General features: G+C 47.2%; 1 protein-coding gene across 16 annotated transcripts in view; it reads right to left on the bottom strand.

Annotated features, from left to right (window-relative positions):
* Nucleotides 1–20,539, bottom strand: part of DLG1 (discs large MAGUK scaffold protein 1) — a 182,781-nt gene that overhangs the window by 41,192 nt on the left and 121,050 nt on the right. For 8 of the 16 annotated variants that reach the window (XM_061637659.1, XM_061637656.1, XM_061637657.1 and 5 more), the window contains 4 exons: nucleotides 16,970–17,084; nucleotides 8,266–8,442; nucleotides 6,728–6,797; nucleotides 2,220–2,319 (listed from right to left, as the gene is read on the bottom strand). In XM_061637659.1, coding sequence (XP_061493643.1) covers nucleotides 2,220–2,319; nucleotides 6,728–6,797; nucleotides 8,266–8,442; nucleotides 16,970–17,084 — 462 coding nt within the window. Of the gene's footprint in view, nucleotides 1–1,728; nucleotides 1,763–2,219; nucleotides 2,320–6,727; nucleotides 6,798–8,265; nucleotides 8,443–16,969; nucleotides 17,085–20,539 lie in introns of all 16 variants that reach the window. The other 8 variants (XM_061637660.1, XM_061637658.1, XM_061637673.1 and 5 more) reach the window with 2 other exon arrangements.

The following is a 20,539-nucleotide window of genomic DNA, read 5'->3' as shown; positions in this document are numbered from 1 at the left end:
ATTTGGAATTGCTTTTTAAGATGTTCTAAAATGTTTTTTTAAAAGATGTTTCTAAGATGTTTTATTTTTGAGATGTTTTAAGATGTTTTTAGTGGTTTGTCCCTTGCTTGCTGCCCTGGACTCTTTCTGGGAGGAAGGGCGGAGCAGACATTTAATAAATCAGCATCAGCTTCTAGATCAACGAAGCCTGCCAGCCCCACATCAATACACAGGTCAGTTGGGGGCAGCAGCATATGGGGAGGCCCGCGTAGCTCAGTAGCGGCGCATCGGCCTGGCACGCAGATGGCGGCATCTCCAGGCTGGGACAGACTCCTGGCCTGGCAGCTGCGGAGGCGTTGCCATCGTAGGCAATACTGAGCTGGATGGCTGGAGCAGCAGCTTCCCAGGCGCCCATATGTTTCTGTCACCCACATTGAGTTTGGTCCTTCATGCCAGCCGGGCTCATGTGCAGATCCCCAGCTGAAGAAACCCCAAGTGTCTCAGCAAGGAGGCTCCAGGGAAATGACTTTCCCTCCCTCTTTCACCAGTGCTGGCATTTGCCCTGAGAATCTCAGCAGAGGAGCAAGTCATTACCAGTGACGTCACAAAGAACGTGGCGTTTTGGATTCAGGACCAAGGATCCTAAAGCTCCAAAGCATTAAAAATGGCTTTACTATGGATTTCTTACATTACTATGGTAACCATTTTCTCCTGCCTTTCCTCAAGGAGATGGAAATACTGTGTGTGCCCCTCCCCCCACCAATTCTGGGGGATGATGTTCATGTTTTTAAGAGCGGGATATAAATGCAATCAATCAATAAATAAATATGTGGGGCAGTGAAGGCTAAGCCTGGGAAGTGCTGTGCCCAGGGCTGAACAAGCCTTTCCCACTCTCTCTGCCCCACCTCCTCCACAGGCCAACTTCAGCAGGTGTCAACAGCCTGACGTCATTACGATGCCAGATGACTGGCAGGTGGGTGGTCCCGCCCATCTGTCACAGTTGGCCCACAGGGTGGGAGGAGATCAAAGCCCCCCCCCCTGACCTGGAGTGTCACATCTGCACACGGCTAAAGTCTTGCTAGTCTGTAGGGTAAGAGCTAATGGATGGAACAGACTTCGTTGATGCCAAAGAGGGAAGAGAAAGCGCAAATGTGGGGCTTCTTGCTGGGACAGCTTTAATGCCTGCGCCGTGCTATGTGCCAGCCTGGGCCTCTGAGGGCTCTGCCTGCCAGCCCAGGAATGAAGAGGGCCTGACGTTGCCCACCTCGGATCATGGCAGCAAAGGGCACAAGAGCCACGCAGCTGTGCGTGGAGTCTTTGTCCAGTCATTTAAAACTGGCACAGCTATATCTTAAGAGGTTACACTGTTAGTCACTTGGACGGTGCTTTACAGTATATAAAGTCTTCAAAATGCATGATCAACTCCCTGCTTTTGTCTCACAGGGGAATCTTCTTCTCTCGATTACATTCCCAGGACTTCACCAGCAGGGCTCGAGGTAAAGAAAGCAGCAGAAATGCTTGCAAAACAGGTAAAAGGCTTCCCAGCCCCCAAATCAAAAAGTGGATGAATGTCACATGATTTTAATGAGATGGCAAACTATTATAAAGAAAGCGAAACCCAGCGGAGGAATGAATCTGGGTTCCCAAAGGAGGAAGCACCTCCTGTCAGCCAGAGGCACAACATGACATCTTGGTAAGAATGTGCAGGTGAGTGGCTCAAGGGACTGTGGGAGCAGGGGGGTCACTTACTCAGGCCTTTTGACCCCATGTCTTCAGGGATCTCCTGCAGAGTAGTTCCCAGAGGGCAAGCAATAAAGAGACAATCACAAAGAAAACACAGTCATTAGCTTATCATTGGGGGGTTACCACAAGGTGGTTCCAAGAGCATCCACAGGGGACCAAGGGACTTGCCCACATCTCAGGCAGAAACCAATTTAAGAGCAACAATTAAGCCTCCCCAGCACCCTCACCCACCTGTCCAAACTCTGCATCTGAAAGCCAGAAACTGCTTCCTTTTAGCTGCTGCTGCTATTAAGTGGGCAGAACAATGGAACTCGCTGGCAGCACCACCACCAAATCAGCTGCTAAAGGAGAGCTGGGATGTCCTAGATCAGCTCCCCTCGCCAGCCCACTCCCTGCCCCTGCGGCAGCTCTTGGGACCCTTTTGAAGGCAACACCGTGTTCAGCATGCGAGGCACATCCACACCTGCTGCTTTCCCCGCTCCCACCCACATACTTACGTTCAACATCACTTGTTTCTTGCTCACTCTGGTCCTTGTTCTTGTAGAAGGGAAATTTTCGGGAAAAGAGGTTCTTTTTACGCTTGTCATTGAATGACTGCTGAAGAAGAGAAGGAAGGAGGGGCAAAACAAAGGATGTCGAATGTCCAGCGTGTCACAGAGGCCCAGCCCGAGCAGCTTGGTGGAGACCGACTTCTAGGCCCACGACATGCAGCCGGCAGTTCAGGACTGGCTGAACCTCCTGCCCTTCACCACCGACAGAGGGAGGATGGCTCTGGTCCAGCAGGAGTGGGGGCTCCGCAAGGGAAGAGGAAGTTCCCTAGCAGCATGTGGCTGGCCCCATCCCGGGGAAGACTCGGCTAGAAGCACACGGCAGCATCTTCAGCCTGAGTCTGACAGATTTACAGCTACTCACAAGCACAACTGCAGGCTGCTAGCAGAAGTGGAATGCTGTTGCTCTCAGACTGCTCCTTGTGCAGAAGCTGAAGCAGGAGCAGCGACACACATTTCTTACAACACCGACTTTTCTCAGAGCCACTCCTGTGGCCACATGTGGGTGGATGCCTTTTACGGAAGGGCTGCAGCTCAAGGGCAGAGCATCTGCTTTTCATGAAGAGGGTCCCCAGAATTTCCATATAGAGCTAGGAAGGACTCCCTGTCCAAACCATGGAGAACCTCCAACAATCAGCATAGACCACTTACAAACTGACGTGGATCTTGGTGGACTACATGATTTTTTCTGCTTCTTGTAGCAATTGTAATGCATTGTGCTAGATGCTGTATGATTTTTAAATGTATTCTATTGCTTCCTTTATTTCTTCAGTGTTGGATTTTACTGCATTACAATTTGAATTCTATAAAATTCAAATTGCAAGTGTTCTTCACGGACATGCCGTGAACCACCTGAATGAAGCTTGTGGCGCATGGACCACACTTTCCTACTGAGCGAGATGGACCATTGGTCTGACTTTGCATAAGGCATGCTCTTGTATCTATGCTCTCTGAAACTTTGGATGAGCGGAAACTAAAGTCAGCGAAGTCTGTCCATTGACTGATTGATTTGATTTATATCCCACCCTTCCTCCCAGCAGGAGCGCACTGGATTTGCCACCACTGCAATCTAATAGATCCACATGACCTTTGCCCACTCCATTTTCAATCAGTCCAGACTGGAAGGCCCAGGGCATAGCTTGCCACAGAATTATGGGTCTCTCACGTGGTCTACACAAAGATAGCCCCACCTCCCTGGTAGGATCTGCCCAAACCAGAAGCCTGATTCTGCCTCTGGTGGTAATCACAGTGCTTCAAAGCTCCTTGTGGCTAAAAGGTCACCACTCAAGCACTCCTGTCTCCTAGCAAAAGTCCCATTTCCTCTTGTGGAAACAGCCTGGAGAGCCACAGTCTCACCTGCTGCATGTGGAATGGATAGAAGTCGGCTCCAATAGCAAAAAACAAAACATGGCTAGAAGTAATTGTGTGTTTTGATTGGTGGAAAGTATCAGCTACATGTTTTTAAGGCTCTTAAAGACAGGAGAGACTTGCTTTTAGTCCTAAGTGCATGTTAACTTTATTAAAGCTCTCAAAGCCTCTTCTCAGAGCTACATCATTAGTAAGAATGGGTTAGAAAAGGAAGCAGGGGAAGGAAGAGTAATGGCCACTCGACACTCCCCTCTGAGGCCGCTGGATGCTTGATGTGCCGACAGCTGCGTTTGCCCAGGCCAAGACGACAAGCAGGCCAGTGGCTGACGAAAGCTGTGAAGGGGGGAGGAGGGGCAGCCTTTGGCAGGCATGTCTGGCAGAAGAGACGGGCGAGAAGCAATCACAGCCGCTTCAGCTTTCTGCACCACAAATGCTGCCTTTCCCCTTTTTGCCAGGTTAGGTGCTCCAATTAAGACTGCCGTGTGCAGAGTGTAGCTGTGTGCAAGGATGGAGAGTAGCTACCGCTAACAGCAAACATGCACAGAGTTCCCAGTGAGGTAGAGGTAAAAAGACAGAGAGAGGGAGACTGGCAAAGCAAAAGGGATGCAGTGCTCCAAAATGGGTCATGTTAAGAGGAGAGAAGGCAGAGAAGAAGGGCAGTTCTCGTCTCAATGGCAAGCGTAGTTTGGTTTCCACTCAGGATCTCATGCATGGATCTGGCGCGGTGTTAGGACGTGGGAGACATGTGCAAATTTGGCTACAGTCAACATACAAGGCTACGACTTTAACACAACCAGATTTTAAAATGACATGTGACCAGGGCTGTGTGTGCATGCTGTACTAAAATAAATATAACATCTACATTCTGTGAGTTGCATAAGAGAGATACTTGCATAACGCTGTGCTTGACTACACAACTAAATTGATCCACGGGGGGGGGCAAGGATCCATGTCAGGTACTGACACCCACACTCTGGAGCCTGGGAATTTCACTCCCCTCTCCCCTACCCCAGCGCCTGAGACGGGGGTTTATCCAGCCAAATATTTCCAACCACAAGCACTAAAATATTGCTCCAAGGGCTAAAAATGTTGCTCCATTTTGTAAAAAAGAAAAGAAACAAGGCGAGAGAGCAGAAGTCTGGCCCAGCACTGCATTCTGCAACTTTCCTGCCCTCCTGGAGAATTGCAACAACAGCTGCACACACAGCCCAGCCTGTGATCAACACTTCCAACACGATTCTAGGTAACCACATCCCATTTCATTCCCAACAGTTACTTTTCACAACAATGTCCAGTGCATACATTTCATGGGGTACAAATGCTACCTGCTACCACAAGTTACATGGAAGATCAGAAATGGTGAAAGTATTTTAAATAAAGCGTTGGGATTTCAACTCAGGACAGCCATGGTCTGTTCCAAATCTATCAGCCTCACCTCTGATATAACTTCACTAGCTTTGGAAACCAAAGCGCAAATTTGTCAAGCCAAGTGTACAACAGGCAAAGAAGGTTCCTGCTGGATGTTCTTTCAAAAGACACATGGTTGCCTGGCTCTGGGGGAGGCCGCAGGATTATTACTACTATTTTTTGAGGGGGTGACAGTATAAACATACGTAACTAATCCGAGAGCAGGTCTACCATTTCTGGTACTTCTGGTGACCCAGAAGCGGCAATGCCAGGGCACTGGGTCTGCCAAGCTGGTCTCTTGAAAAAACTGGGCATCAGAACTACCCCTTCGTTGTTCCTCAGAGAGGAGATGTAGTATCTGGGCAGTATCCTTCCACTGGCAGCTAAAACCCTCAATAATAGTTCCCGGCTCCCTTCCTCTCCACCATTAATTAACTGCACTGCTACTATAACAAGCCCTAATCCTGTGGGGTCTATGACTACCTCCCCTTAATGAGTCTTTACGAGTTCCAAATACCTGTTCAGCTCTCTCTCTCTCTCTCTATGTGCAAATTAACATGGATCATTTGGTGCTTATTGTGTTGCTAATGTGAGCTGATGTTTTTTCCCCTTTTTCTTTGTTCTTTCTTTCCTTTAATAAATGTGCAATAAAAATCAATTATAAAAAGACTGATGAGCTTTACTAAAAATTTCAATATGCAACAAGCAGCCAAACCAAAATTGTTCTGAGGTAGAGCAGAATGAAGTATCCTGAAACAGGGCTGGCTGGCTCTTTCCACACTGCAACATTTTGTTGAGGTCTTGCATCTCCGTAACAGGGAAGTATTTTATCAGATCAACATATCCTGACATATCTTAATCCAAGCTCCGCTGCCAGCAGCTCCAATACAGGGCAGCTCAGAGCCAGCCTGGTACCCCTTTCCCACCTCAAAGAGTTCAGGGTCAAGGTTCATAGGGCTTCCGTGGCCTTCGGCTACAGCTGCCGAGCTTGGGATCTACTGCAACACACTGTTCTACTCTTAAGATTAGGATGTGGACCTGGCAACTTCCAAAGATAAGTGAAGCTTATAGCCAACACAGCCTACTGAGGCCACCCCCTGCTCTTCTTCATCCCAGCCCCCCTGTAAAGGAAGCAGGGGAAGCTGCCTGTCCCGCCTCCTCTGCTCTCCCAGCCTGCGCCCAGCTGCCCATGTTGAAGACGGCTCTGCTGCCCCTAAAGCCTTTACAAGGGAGAGGCTGCCTCCAGGCACAGAGCAGTGCCAAGTGCACCACATTCCTTGGACCACACAGCAGATGTGTTTGCTATTTACTTAGTTATAAATCCCAAAAGGTTCGGCCTTTGCTCACAGGTTATGCATTCCTTTTGGACGCCCCTTTCTCCATCTCTTTCGCATGTTCCTATGGGGAGAACCATGCACAGCAGTTCAATGTGGCTGCACTATTGACTTAGAGAGAGGCATGACAATAGCGGCTGCCCTATTTTCAAGCTTTCCCCTAATAATACCCAGCAAAGAGTTTGATTTTCACACACCTGCCGCTCATGGTGTCTTAAATCTCTTTCCTGGTCAGTAATTATCAATTCAGACCCCACCAGCCAATATGCGAAGTTAATGAGCATGATGATGGTGACAATTATTTATAGTGGCAATGGAGTAAGGAGGCAGCCAACAGTCCAAACTCACCCCTTTGTCGCCTCTTGCTTTAGCATTAAATTTCACTGTCTTTAAACGGGCACGTTCTTTCTTCTCAACCCTGCCAGAGAAGTGCAAAAGAAAACAACACCCCAAATCAAAAGGACATCATTATGTCATCCCTCTGCAGCACCAAACTGCCAGGTCCAGTAAAAAGCACTGGCCCCTGGAAGGCTGAAGGGGGCTCCTGCAGGCAGGGGCCTTTGGTCCGGTGCAAAGCTGCCCAGAGCTGTGGATAATGGAACCGTAAAGCTGTTGCAGGGGGCCGGGAGGGGCTTTGCAAATCCACTTGCCAGGGGAGAGAGTGCCCCAGCCCCTCTGCAAAAGGAGGCCCAGCAGCTCAAATCCACGACTGCACTGCGGTTTGCAGGAGATTATTAACAGCAGGAGCCTTCCCTGCAACCTTCATTCTCTTCTCCAAATCTTGGGAGAAAGGAGAGGCCTTTGTGACAAGCACAAAGCCAGGCAGGCTAGAAAACCAAGTTTTAACCAAGTAATGGTGGTCCTGATGACAACTGCTTTTCCTGCCAATGGGGACTGCGGGGGGGGGGATTTCTTCCCAGTACCTACAGCAGCTTTAGACGAGGGATTTTAGCAAGGAGGGAGAAAAAGGTTAATTTCCTCCTTCCCCCCTGCTGTAAAACCACTAATTCTCAGTCCAGCTACCACACAGCTGCTATTTGCATTAAAAAAAACCCTGCATGTTAAATACTAAGGCATCTTTCCTGTTACATCTAGTTTGGCCCTCATGGTAGGTTAATCCAGAAGTAAATTTTTTCCTGCTTGAAGCATAAAGGGAATGAAACTTGAGGCCCAGTTCCAATGCTCTGTCCTGTGAATGACCATGGCGGTCATTGGAGCAAACGAATCAGGCCCTGCAAAGGAGGACAGGCATGAGCCCAACTTCCACAATCATGAGAGTTGCCATATCAGAGTGGGATTGGGCTGGAGGAGGGTTGCATAAATGCGAGACGTGCAGCATTTTCAAAAATTTAAACATCTCTGCAAAAGGAAATTTGGGATTCATAAGATGGAAATTAAGAGTCTTCAAGGCCTTATTGACATGGAATGGATGAAAAAGTTGTCAATTGTAGGTAGGAATTGTTTTATTACAAGTCATCAAGGCAACACCTTTTGAAAAGAACCCCGAGGAAGACATTTTGTTGAATGATTTGGCTTCCAGGCACCAGTTGGAGGTTCTCTCTCTGCGTTCTACAAATCCTCCAATAGCTGCAGGATTGTTGTTTATTTATAAATGGTGTTTGGATACCACACAACAACTAATGTTCTCTGGGTGATTAATAACATCAACATCCTCAATAACAATAACGCTAATAAGAATTGCAGCTGCAACTGTAATTGAGGATTTGGTACCAGACAGAATCTTCCAAGCAAATAAGAACAGAGATGGAGGTTGACACAGAACAGGTTCTGAGAGTAACACCACAGCAGTCAATGCCGGCCAGCCACTTCCCTCCCAGCTGGCTCACATGAGCTCCAAGGTCATGCTGCTGTGTAGGAAGAGCTACCTGCGCTTGCTGGGAATGACGCCAAGCTCATCACTCTCGCCATCTGGCATCACGGGCCGTGCCTGCCACCACTCATCATCAGAAGCATTGATGACATGGAGAATGTCACCAAACCGGAAATTCAGTCCCTGACTAGGGAGGCCACTGTCCTTAGTCTTGTCATAATCAAAGAGTGCTCTAGAAACAAAAAGGTTGAACATTTGACTGGGTGGAAAAAACAAAAACACCTACAATAGAAGGAAGCAAACTACTCCCACTGGAAAACTTTCATTTGATATTCTTTGATTTGAAATGGTGCCTTGGATTATCATCACAATGGAATTGTGTGGTGAAAGAAGTGGAACCCACCCCCTCTCCTTGAGCAACTGAGCCCTTGGGTGAAGGAGCTTGCTGCGCTGAAACTGTGGTGTATGTGTGCGTGTGTGTGTCTGTGCACACGGCCTCTTATTTTAAAACAATCTTCTGCCAAGGCATAACATCTTTGGTGCTGAGGACACTACTGCCCTTGTGTATTTTCTGCTATGTTCATCTTGCAGAGCTGGAAGGAATCTATGGGTCATTTACTCTGATGTCTGAAAGAGGTTTAGAAAGTTCCCAAGAGAGAAAATTTCCCAACATCTCTTACACAGCTTATCTTCATTGTCTTAATGCAATAAATGTTCAAAGAGTCTTGTGGCACCTTATAGACCAACACATTTATTATAGCATAAGCTTTAATGGAATGCAGTGAACTCCAGTCCATGAGAGCTTCTGCCTTAATACGTTTGTTAACGTATCAGAAGACCGCTTGCTGTTCTTGCTGCAAAAGACTAACACAGTTACCCCATGTTAGCAGAGGCCATGTTGTGGCTTGGGGTTGCTACTTTTATTTCTATTAACAGCTGAAAAAGTGAACATGTAAGCAGGCTGTTATGTTATGCTGGGCTATGGCTAAAACAGCAAAGAAAAATAACTGGAAACTGGGGTATGGTGGGACAGTGAAAAAAGCACAATCAAAATCTCAGTTTCAGTTTTTCATTTACATCTTACCAACAACAGCAGGAGGATAAACATTAGTTTGCAGACTTGGCTTAAACTTTCTGCCCTTGTATAGGAGGCTTTCTCCATGTAAACTGTGGAGGCACCGACACTTAAGACCTTGCTAACTGGACACAGGAGTCACCATTCAAGTCCTCTCTTTCTGTTACCAGGCAAAGAGGATGTCTGGTAGTTTAGCTTAAGGAGGTTTCCTTCAGATGGTCCCCAGCATATGTGGCTGCTCCTACTGTGCTCCATTGTATTGTCAGGGACCACCAGCTACTTCTCTTCTCCAGAAAGAGGAATAGTGTACCTGCACGCTCTCGCAATCAGTCAGTTGCCCTCTTGACACAGCCATCTGTTGGGAATGCTTTGATTTGGATCCTGCATTGAGCAGGGGGTTAGACTTGATGGCCTTAGAGGCCCCTTCCAACTCTACTATTCTATGATCTAGGAATATAAGAAGGGGCTGCTGGATCAGGCAAGTGGCCCATCTAGTCCAGCATCCTGTTCTCACAGTGGCCAATCGGATGTTCATGGAAAGCCCACAAGCAGGACCCGAGTGCAAGAGCACTCTCTCCTCCTGTGGCTTCCAGTAACTGGTATTCGGAAGCATCTTGCCTCTGACTACGGAGGCAGAACATAGCCATCATGGCTAGTAGCCACTGATAGCCTTTTCCTCCATGAATTTGTCTCATCCTCTTTTACAGCCACCCAAGCTCGCAGCCATCACTGCCAATTGTGGAGTTGTGGAATAACCTCCCCGAAGAGGTACGCCTGGTGCCTACATTATTATCTTTCCAGCGCCAGGTAAAGACCTTCTTATGCTCCCAGGCATTTTAATCTTTTTATCTTTTTAATCTTGTCATACTAATCCTTTTATCATCTTATATTTTGTTTAATTGCATTTTGTTTTCATTGTGTCTTATATGTTTTGTGATTTTATTATGATGATGTATGTATTTTATCCTATTCTGTTTACCGCCCTGAGAGCTACTTGCTATGGGCGGTATATAAATGCAACAAAATAAATTGTGAGAATGAATTCCAGTCCTCAGGTATGGAGGCAGATCTGAGGGACAAGAAACATGTTTTTGTTGGAAGAGCAGCCATTTCACACTTGAGTTCTTTGTGCACTCTCAGGGAGATGCCATCCAGACCCAGCAATTTGTCCATTTTTACTTGTCTATTCAGCCTAGGACTTCATCTCTCGTCACCACTGTTTGCCTCAGTTCCTCAGACTCCCTTCCTGCAAAAGTTAGTTCAGGTTAAGGGATCCGCCCTATATCCTCCACTGTGAAGACAGATGCAAAGAATCCATTTAGCTTCTCTGCAATCTCCTTATCCTGCTTTAGCACACCTTGGATTCCCTTGTCATCCAAGGGTCCAACCACCTCCCTAGACAGTCTCCTGCTTTGTATGCATTTAAGGAATTTTGTTGTTGTTGGTTTTTATGTTTTTAGCAATGTGCTCCTCCCATTCTTTTAGCATCCCTTATTGTCTTCTTGCATTTCTTTTGCCAGAGTTTGTCTTGCTTTTTATTCCGAGACTTCCATTGTTTGAAGGAAGCCTTCTTGCCTCTAATAGCTTCTTTCACTCTGTTCCTTAACCACACTGGCATCCTCTTGGCCCTGGTGGTACTTTTCTGGATCTGCAGTATACACTCCAGCTGAGCTTCTAATATTGCGTTTTCAAACACCTCCTGAACATTTTTGAGTGATTTGACTCTCTGGACTTTGCCTTTCAACTTTCTTTTTACTAATCCCCTCATTTTAGGGAAGTTTCCTTTTTTGAAGTGAAATGTGACCATGTTAGATTTTCTTGGCAATTGTCCATTTGCATATATTTATTTTATTTATTATTTGATTTGTATCCTATCCTTCCCTCCCAGGGCGGCAACAGAAGCGCTAAAAATACTTTAAAACATTATAAAAACAGACCTTAAAATACGTTTTAAAAAGTTAAAAACATTTTTTTAAAAAGCTTTTAAAACATCTTTAAAAAGGGTTAAAACATTATTTTAAAAAAACATATTAACAAGCAATTCTAACACAGATGCAGACTGGGATAGGTCTTAACTTAAAAGGCTTGCTGAAAGAGGAAAGTCTTCAAAAGGCGCCGAAAAGATAGCAGAGATGGCGCCTGCCTAATATTCAAGGGGAGGGAATTCCACAGGGTAGATGCCACCAAACTAAATGTCCGTTTCCTATATTGTGCAGAACGAACCTCCTGATAAGATGGTATCTGCAGGAGACCCTCATCTGCAGAGAACATCGACTTGGTATATAAGGGGTAAGACGGTCTTTCAGATATCCTGGTCCCGAGCTGTATAGGGCTTTGTACACCAAAGCCAGAACCTTGAACTTGGCCCAGTAGCAAATGGGCAGCCAGTGCAATTCTTTGAGCAGCGGGGTGACATGTTGGCAATACTCTGCTCCACTGAGCAGTCTCACCGCTGTATTTTGCACCAGCTGCAGCTTCCACACCAACCTCAAGGGCAGCCCAACATAGAACGCATTACAGCAATCCAGCCTGAAGATTACCAGTGCGTGGACAACAGTGGTCAGGCTATCCCGGTCCAGAAACAGCTGCAGCTGTCTTACCACCAAAGCTGGTAAAAGGCACTCCTAGCCACTGAGGTCACCTGGGCCTCTAGCAACAAAGATGGATCCAGGAGCACCCCCTATATATTTAATAGCTCTATGGTGCTATTCCCAATCGATCAGTTACTTCTTGCACCAGGTCCTGGGTGCCACTTAATCTTCCAGAGCTGCCACCCCTCTGGTCGGTTCCATGACCAACTTTTCTAGGGCACAGTCATTTAGAGTACCTAGAAATGTTGCTTCTTTGTTGTGACTGGAACACATATATAGCCAGTCTGTGTCAGGGCAGTTGAAGACACCCATGACTATAACATTTCCTAGTTTGATGCTTCCTCGATTTCATTTCTCGTCCAAGACCTCCCTGAGCATCTTGATCAGAGGGACGACAGAACATTCCCAGTACTATCAAATCAAATTTTATTATGCGGTCACAGACCCAATATACAATTGATTTAACAGGAGGTAAAAGAATGTAAGTTATAAAGTAGAGCTAACAGAGCTCATATTAATACAGCATTAAAATGAACATTACTGGCTAAGAGAGATCTTATAATTTGGGCAGCAAAGATGAACTTAGCAGCAGATAGGGTGGGGTTAACTTGTCAGTGCCGGCCAGAAAATGTTTCAGTAATCGGTCAACAGGCCTGCCCGGGAAGCTTTTCATAATAGGATTTAGGTACCTAAGGCGTGAAACATTATAGTAGGGACAAACAAAGAGAATGTGAGACAGTGATTCAATGTCTACATTCCTACAGGGGCACAGGCGGAGTTCGAGAGGTATACCCTGGAAACAGCCTTCTAAGAATGAAGAAAAGAGACAGTTAAAACGAGCCCTGGAGAAGGCTAGACGTTATTTAGGAATGTCAGAATTTCCAGGTAGGTGGCAGGATTAGGAAATGTGAAGTTTAAATTGGAGTGGGTAGGGGAGGTTTTAGCAGCATCTGACATTGAATTTTGAAAATAGACGTCCTTAATCCAGGTCTCGATGGCTAATCCAGGCTCTAGTGAGGATAGAAAGTCCACTGAGAAGCCTAGTGTGGCCAGTTTGGCAAGTAATGTTTTTGACCATGTGCTGGAAAAGACGTCCTTCCAGAGGAGATGTAAATGTCCTGAGGTGGGGCTTGTGTAAGCTAATTTGGTCCAATATCTGAAAGCTAAGGACCAGGCAAGGGATTCAAGTGAAGGCAGTCTGGACTCTAGGCGAAGGCCGGCGGCCGGGACACATCAAGGTACACCAAAAATTGATCTTAAAAAGGTTGATAAGATTGATTCAACCTTGGGGTCAAAACTCTGGGCCCGAAGTGGAACACCATAAAGGAGTTGAGGAAAGATCTTAGAACTGAGAACCTGGATTGCAGCAGGTATATACTGCCCACCCCTAGTGTAAAAAAAACAAAGAATGGCTTTTAGTGTGTTTCGGACAGTTTGGACAGCGGAGCGTATATGAGCAGACCAGGAAAGAGAAAAGTGAAACATGACCCCGAGATATCTATATTGCCTAACCTGGGCTATCTTCCGGACATTAATTGTCCAATCAGACACTGATGAGCGTCAGGAGAAGACCAAGATTTTGGTCTTGTTAAAAGTTTATGGTTAAAAAATTTGTAGCACAATAGGACATAAAGGCGTGGAAAAGCCGTTTCAGACCAATTTTGGAGAGGGACAGGAGGGCGGCATCATCTGCGTACAGCAGCAGAGGGCATTTCAGGTCAGCCACCTTGGGAGGATGAAAGGCGGGAGAATGGCAACATGTACTCAGGTCATTTAAGAGGAGGTTAAATCGTACTGGGGCTAGAACACAGCCCTGTCTGACCCCCTTGGTAAAGGGGATGGAGTTTGTTAAGGTTCCATCAGCACCGCATCGAACTCGAAGTGGATTGGTAGAGGCGGTAAATAAGGTAGAGGAGTCTCCTGTCCATATTAGTTCGAAAGAGTTTCGCTCATAGTTTGTCTCTGGGGATGGCGTCAAAAGCAGATTTAAGGTCGACAAAGAGGCCGTTTCCTAGGGGGCTCATATATTTTTCAGCCATGTGATTTAATAAGGTACAATGGGCGAGGGTGGAACTGCCTTTTCTAAAACCTGCCTGCTCCCGGCACAGAACATTCTCCTCCTCAAGCCAGCAGATCAGTTTTGTATTTAGATAGCTGGCGTACAGCTTGCCCACCACCGACAGTAGGCTGATGGGTCTGTAATTTGAGGGATCGTCTCTGGCTCCTTTCTTAAAGATTGGTATGACAATGGCCTCGAGCCAGGCCGCGGGGAGGTGGCTGGAGTTGTTAATCTGGATAAATAGGCTAGCCAATACGGGGGCCCACCAGGCATGATGTGACTTCAGCAGTTCAGGTGGGATAGCGTCCTGGCCCAGAGCCTTGCCGGGTTTCAGGGCGCTAATCAGAGATTTTATCTCGTTCTGTGTAACAGGTGGCCAGGATGGGAGGGCAGTGGGGTCCACGGTAAGTGCACAGTTCGAAAAGTGATTACTTGAGGCCTCGAACAACCCTGTAAAATACTGCTCCCAGATGTTGGAGGAAATGTTGCAGGGAGTAGGGTTAGAAGATCTTAAGGCATCGTAACAAGGGACCAAAACATTTTAGAGTTTTTGATTTGGGAGACATTTATCAAGGCCTTCCACCCATCCTGGATTGCCTGTCTCTTTTTAGTAGTTATCAAAAGTTTTTATTGGTTTTTAATGATGTAATATTCTGGAGGGAGGGAGTTAGAATTATCCTTCCTCTATTGATGGTATACTTTTCTCAGATTTTGCTTGGCTTCGAGACAGGCTTTGTCGAACCACCTGGGGAGGCCCTGTTTAGTTTGCGGTCTAGAAGATGGGGGTTACTCTTGGGGCCTGGTATCACCACCCATAATGATTCTGTGGAGCAGTCTGCCCCTTTGGGGGTTTCTAGCTTGCTGGATTCAATGTCCTCTTTCACGTATAGAGCACCACCACCTCCAATGCACCCTTCCCTGTCCCTCCTATATGGTTTCTATCCAGGGACAGCCGTGTCCCACTGGTTTTCTCTGTTGCACTAGGTTTCAGTTATGCTTACTAAATCAATGCTGCCCTCTAAGATCAAGCACTCTAGTCCTCCCATCTTGGCTCAGAGGCTTCTGGCATTAGTGTGTAAAGATTTGTATACAATGTCTCTCTTCAAGTGTCTTTGGCACTTCTGGTGTGGCCTGAGGTGCTTCGGCCTCTCTGGATTGCTGTCCTGTGCCCTTGCACTCACAAGGCCTAGTTCAAGGCCTACCCTAGTTAAATATTCATTTTTTTTGCTTTATCCTGGGGGGGGGATTTGTTCTGAACTGGACCCTCCTCAGCTCCTGTCAGCTTTTTCCTCTCCATCCATTTAAAATCTGCTCTGCCACATTTTTCATTTTAAGCGCCAGCAGTCTGGTTCTGTCCCGGTTCAAGTGGAGCTCATCCATTTTGTATAGGCCCAGCTTGTCCCAAAAAGATTCCCAGTGCCTAACAAAACCACACCACTGACTCATCCACACAAAGACAACAAATCTGCGCCTGTCTAGCTGGCCTTGCACATGGAATAGGTAGTATTTCAGAGAAAGCTACCTTGGAGGTCCTGGCTTTCAGCATCCTACCTAGCAAGCTAAATTTTGCTTCCAGGACCTCACAACAGCATTTCCCCATGTCACTAGTGCCAACATGGCCCACCATCACCGACTCCTCCCCAGCAGTGTTGACCAAGCTATCTAGATGACAGGTGACATCTGCAACCTTTGCGCCAGGAAGGCAAATCACTCTGCAGTCTGCATGCCCATCACACACCCCACCATGTTCCTAATGATCGAATCATCCATTACTACTATCCCTCCACCCCCCATAGAAGTATCCATGGCATGAGAGGATATCTGCTTGTCCCCCAAGGAACAGTTCCCTTCTAAGGAATTGTTTCCCTCTTCCTCGGAGTGACGCTCTCCTTCCCTGAGGCCCTAGTTCTCCATGATAGCAGCAGAGCCATCATCCTGGGAGTGGAACACAGCTATAATGTCCCTCTCTGCCTCTCTCAGCTTCTCCAGGTCAACCACCTTTGCCTCAAGGAAATGAACGTGTTCCTGGAGAGCCAGGAGCTCACTGCACCAAGGGCACACCCACAACATGTGACAGACAGTGTAAAACACTGGAAAGCCCCCACAATCCTGTTGGCTTCCTACCCACATAATTGTTTCTATAGTTTATTGAGTTACTTTACTGAAAGCTTGTGTTTTCTTTAGGTTAAGCAACAGACAAGCACAGTGGGGTGCCCTGGCTTCCTTGCCCTGCTGCCAAACTCTGCTTTAGCAGAGAAGACGGGGCCAGCGGCAGCCTGCCACCACAGTGACTCCCCATCGTAACCACAGCACTAGAGAAAGCAACTGACAGGCAAATATCATCCTGCTGTTCTGGGTGACAGACACCTGCACGCGCCCTACGCGAACGGGCAATCTTGCCCAGCAACGCTACATCTTTGAGAGTCCACAGTACAACACATGCCTGCAGAAACATAATTCTGGGGGAGATGTGTGCCGCCCTCTCGTGTGTGTGACAGCAAACATGCTCATTAGCAACGTCCTGTGTGAGATATTCCTGAACTCAAGAATTGCATTCAAGCAAGAAAGCAAAGTTCCCCAATAACATTTTATTATACAGGTAGCTAAGCTAGCCACAAAGAAATGCTCAGCAAAGCTGCATCCTGTACCAGCCATTGTCATCTCTGCATCCTAGAAAGAACAGCTCCAGGTACCAAAGAGCGCCCCTTTGGGAAGCCCCTCCATGTGCTGAATCTAAGCTAGAGGGCTCTTCATCCTCCTCCCCACCCTCCCCAAAGCCCCTACAAGCCACGAGCGATCTTCGCGTCCAGCACCAGTGTATTGGGGCAAGCCTTTGCGACCATGGATGAGCAAATCTGCTCTTCTTGCTTCAGGTTTGCCTTTTTCTCTCTCATTTAAATGTTGCCTTCAGGACTGGAAAGGCAATCCAGCCAGCCACACAGGCCTCCTGCACTTCATGTACCTCGTGTGATCCAGAGCAGGCAGATCCAGGCTAACTTGACTGGAGAACTCAGTAGCTGGGAAGGGACCTCACCTGACATAGAGAGACCGTTTCTGGCTCGTCCGCAGTGACCCAGATCCTGAGCTGATGCTGCTGTTCATCATTTGCTCTCGCAAGTCATGTATTTTAGCTTCAAATCGGCTGTATTCTGTCAAACAAGAAAGGGAAAATGCTGCCAGTCCAAACCAAGTCAGCAACTTGAAAACTGCATCTAGCAAACACAATGGCTGCTGCTGCTGAAAAACATCCTCATTCTGAATGCTGCAAGTCCTGTGCTCTCAACATCCTCAATTTTGTAACACACTATTTAGTCTCTCTCCCCCTCTTTCTTTCTCTCTGGCATTAATCCAATATTTTCCTCTTTTATTTATTTAGTAGATTTATATCCCGCCCTTCTTCCCAGTAGGAGCCCACGGCAGCACTTTGAAAATGTATACCATATATCAGATTTCATATGAGAAGCTAACAGTGGCGCAAAAGAAAAATGGTTTAAGCCTGTAATATATATACCAATTATAAAACAAATACTTAATAATAAGCATGCACACACACATCATCGAGCAGAGCCATAGAGAATTACAAGGTGCAGCTGGGTCACAGCGCTGCCCAGAGCGGAGAAGAGTGGGGTGAGGTAGGGAGCGGGGTGGAATGGGGTGCAGACTTTAGGTTTGTTGGATCTACTTTGCTTTTTACTAAAAGCTGAAGACCAGAGCTGCCTGCAAAAGACATACAGTTAACATTAAAGAACATTCTGAGCCTATGGACTGAAGTGAGCCCACAGTCCTTCCATCAGAAAGTCCATTCCTGGTTTGCCTTCTTCATTTCAAGAACCTAATTTAGGTGGGAAGAGTTGTTTTGTTCTTCCCATTGTTAAACAATTGGGAGTCAGAAACTCTTGCTGATCCACCGTAAATTGCACAGCGATCTACTGGTACATCCTGATCCACCTTCTGCCCACCACTGACAAGACAACTTACCTCCACAGGTATGCCGGCAGGGAACTTGCTTGCTAAACTCCCACAGAAGGAGAGAATGCAGTTCTCTGAGTAGCTACTGTCAGCTCACTGTTCATGGACACAAGGCAAGACCAGGAGTGCTGTGGCTGTTTCAAGGCAAGGAAAATCCTTTCGACAGCAAGAGTTCCATGACACCAAGAATGTCCCCTGGCCCAAATGGCGGCTGTAGCCCCTTCCTGACCCCACTGCCAGGTCAGGCAAGAGCACCTGGAGCGCAAAGTCCCCTTGTGTAAACTCGGGTCGATATTTTTGCTTTAACTCCGTTGTAATCTGTGTAACATATTCCATCTCCATCTCCCTAATTACTCCCAAGCCTAACATGCTCTCACTACATGGCATTCTCAAGCAAGAAAAGGCACTGACAGGTGCCCCCTGATCAGCCTGTCACCGCATTTGCTTGTCAATCTCATGGTGCTCTCTGCTGACGTGTCTCTATCAAGCTGACGAGTCCAGCCAAAGCGAGCCAGGAGAAAGACCTGCAGCTCTGCTTCTAACCCTCCTGCGCAGATGCTGCCCCTACACCATTCTTGCATGCTGCCCACGTGACTCCAATTAAAACCAGCCCATGCTGAGAGCCCACCACAGCAGAGGAAGGGGCACCTGCTCCAGAAGGTGGAGATGGGAAAAGGGCTTCCGCAGCTGCAGTCCCTCCTGTCCTGCCTCCCGCCATCCTCTTCCCTAACTGGCTGCTGCAGTGTCCTACTCGTTACAGTCCCATTACAGAGCAACTGGAAATATCTCCAGGCCCAGCGGGTCTCTTTTACAGCCTTGTATGAGGAAACAGAAAGCAGCAGTGGGTAGGCAGGTGCTTCCACACCCAGTTCTCCGAGCTGCCTGCATGACGCACTGTTTCCCGTTGCTCCATTGCCATCGTGGAAATGGCTGCCAAGCTGCTGAGGGAGCAGATGTGGGCAGTGAGCGCTGCACTGGGAGGAGCCAATGGTGAGGATGCGATCTGGCCCTCCTCGGTCTCTCCACTAAGCTAAAACCGGTGGCCATTCACTGCAGCATGGCAGATGCCCACCAGGACTGCCATGGACAGCCTGCATCCCTCCTCAGGCTTGTTTCCTGTTGCCACATGCAGAGTGATCTCTGCACCTCTGACTCTTGCCATGCAAAACCACAAGGAGCTCCCTGTGCCTGCAACCAGCAGCTCCATCCACGCTGGCAGCCGCCAGAGCTGCTGGAATCCGGGCAGCATGTGCCTAGACCAAGCCTGGTCCGATGGATGGATGGGCTGGCAGAGGTAGTGGCCCCGGAAAGAGCAGGAGAACCTCATGCAGACTTTGGGGCCCTAGGAGCTTCTCTGGAGGTCAACCAGCAGGACCTTTGCTCCATCGGGCACTCACCTTTTTTATCCAACAAGCCTAAATATATTTCTCAGTCTTCGGCCTGAGAGAATCCGTCTTTGAAAATAAAACTAGAACTTGGCATGTACAATCACTGCCCTCTTCTGAACACAAGTAACTTACAGAAAATTAAGTTTTACCCTTGACCTAAAGCCTCTTCCCCACTTTGGCCCAGCTGCTCTCACACCCTGACTTTTTTTGCGGTACAAAAAAAGTTGACACTCTTGCCCTGGAAGTTGCTGTCACAGGCTCAGAACGGTGCAAGCAACAGTGTAAAGTTTCCTCTTTCAGCCTTCCCAGGCCTTGACCTGAGTTATGAATTCCAAAAAGCCAAGAGGAGGCTATGAGGCCTTTAGGGCAGCTGTCAGGTGCAGAAACACGCCCGGCTGGCTCTAAAAGTAGAGCACATCTGTTTGCTCCTTTTGAGGCACACCTTGCCTATTCCAGCCTTTCCATTCCAACAGGTGTGTGCACATGCTGTGGGGGTGCGGGTGTGTGTGGGGTAGTGTTCTGTTCTGAAACACTTGTGACAATCTCAAGAGACCCATGCTTTGGGGGTTGGAAGGGGACTAACCTGGGGCATGTTTCAGGTGGGGACATTCCACTTGAATTTCAAGACTTCAACTTGTCGGAGTATTTTATTTTAATTATTTATTTATTATTTAATTTATATCACACTCCGTGGCGCAGAGTGGTAAGCGGTGGTACCGCAGCCGAAGCTCTGCTCACGGCCAGAGTTCAATTCCAACGGATGGAGAAAGTTGAATCTCTGGTAAAAGGGGTCGAGGTCCACTCAGCCTTCCATCCATCCATCCGGGGTTGGTAAAATGAGTACCCGGCATATGCTGGAGGGTAAAGAAAGGCCGGGGAAGGAACTGGCAATCCCACCCCATATAAACGGTCTGCCTAGTAAATGTCACAAGATGTCACCCTAAGAGTCGGAAACGACTCGCACTATAAGTGCAGGAACACCTTTACCTTTTCCTCCCAGCAGGAGCCCAGGGCAACAAACAAAAGCACTAAAAACACTTTAAAACATCATAAAACAGACTTTAAAATACATTAAAACAAAACATCTTTAAAAACATTTTTTAAAAAGCTTTCAGGCAATCTTAAAAAAAGGTTAAAAACATAGTTTTTTTTAAAAAAAGATTTAAAAACATATTAAAAAGCAATTCCAACACAGATGCAGACTTGGATAAGGTCTTAAAAGGCTTCTTGAAAGAGGAAGACCTTCA

This window comes from Rhineura floridana, chromosome 7 (genome assembly GCF_030035675.1).
Source record: "Rhineura floridana isolate rRhiFlo1 chromosome 7, rRhiFlo1.hap2, whole genome shotgun sequence".
Lineage (NCBI taxonomy): Eukaryota > Metazoa > Chordata > Lepidosauria > Squamata > Rhineuridae > Rhineura > Rhineura floridana.
The sequence above is the reverse complement of the archived record's forward strand: the minus strand, read 5'-3'. Positions and strand labels throughout refer to the sequence as shown.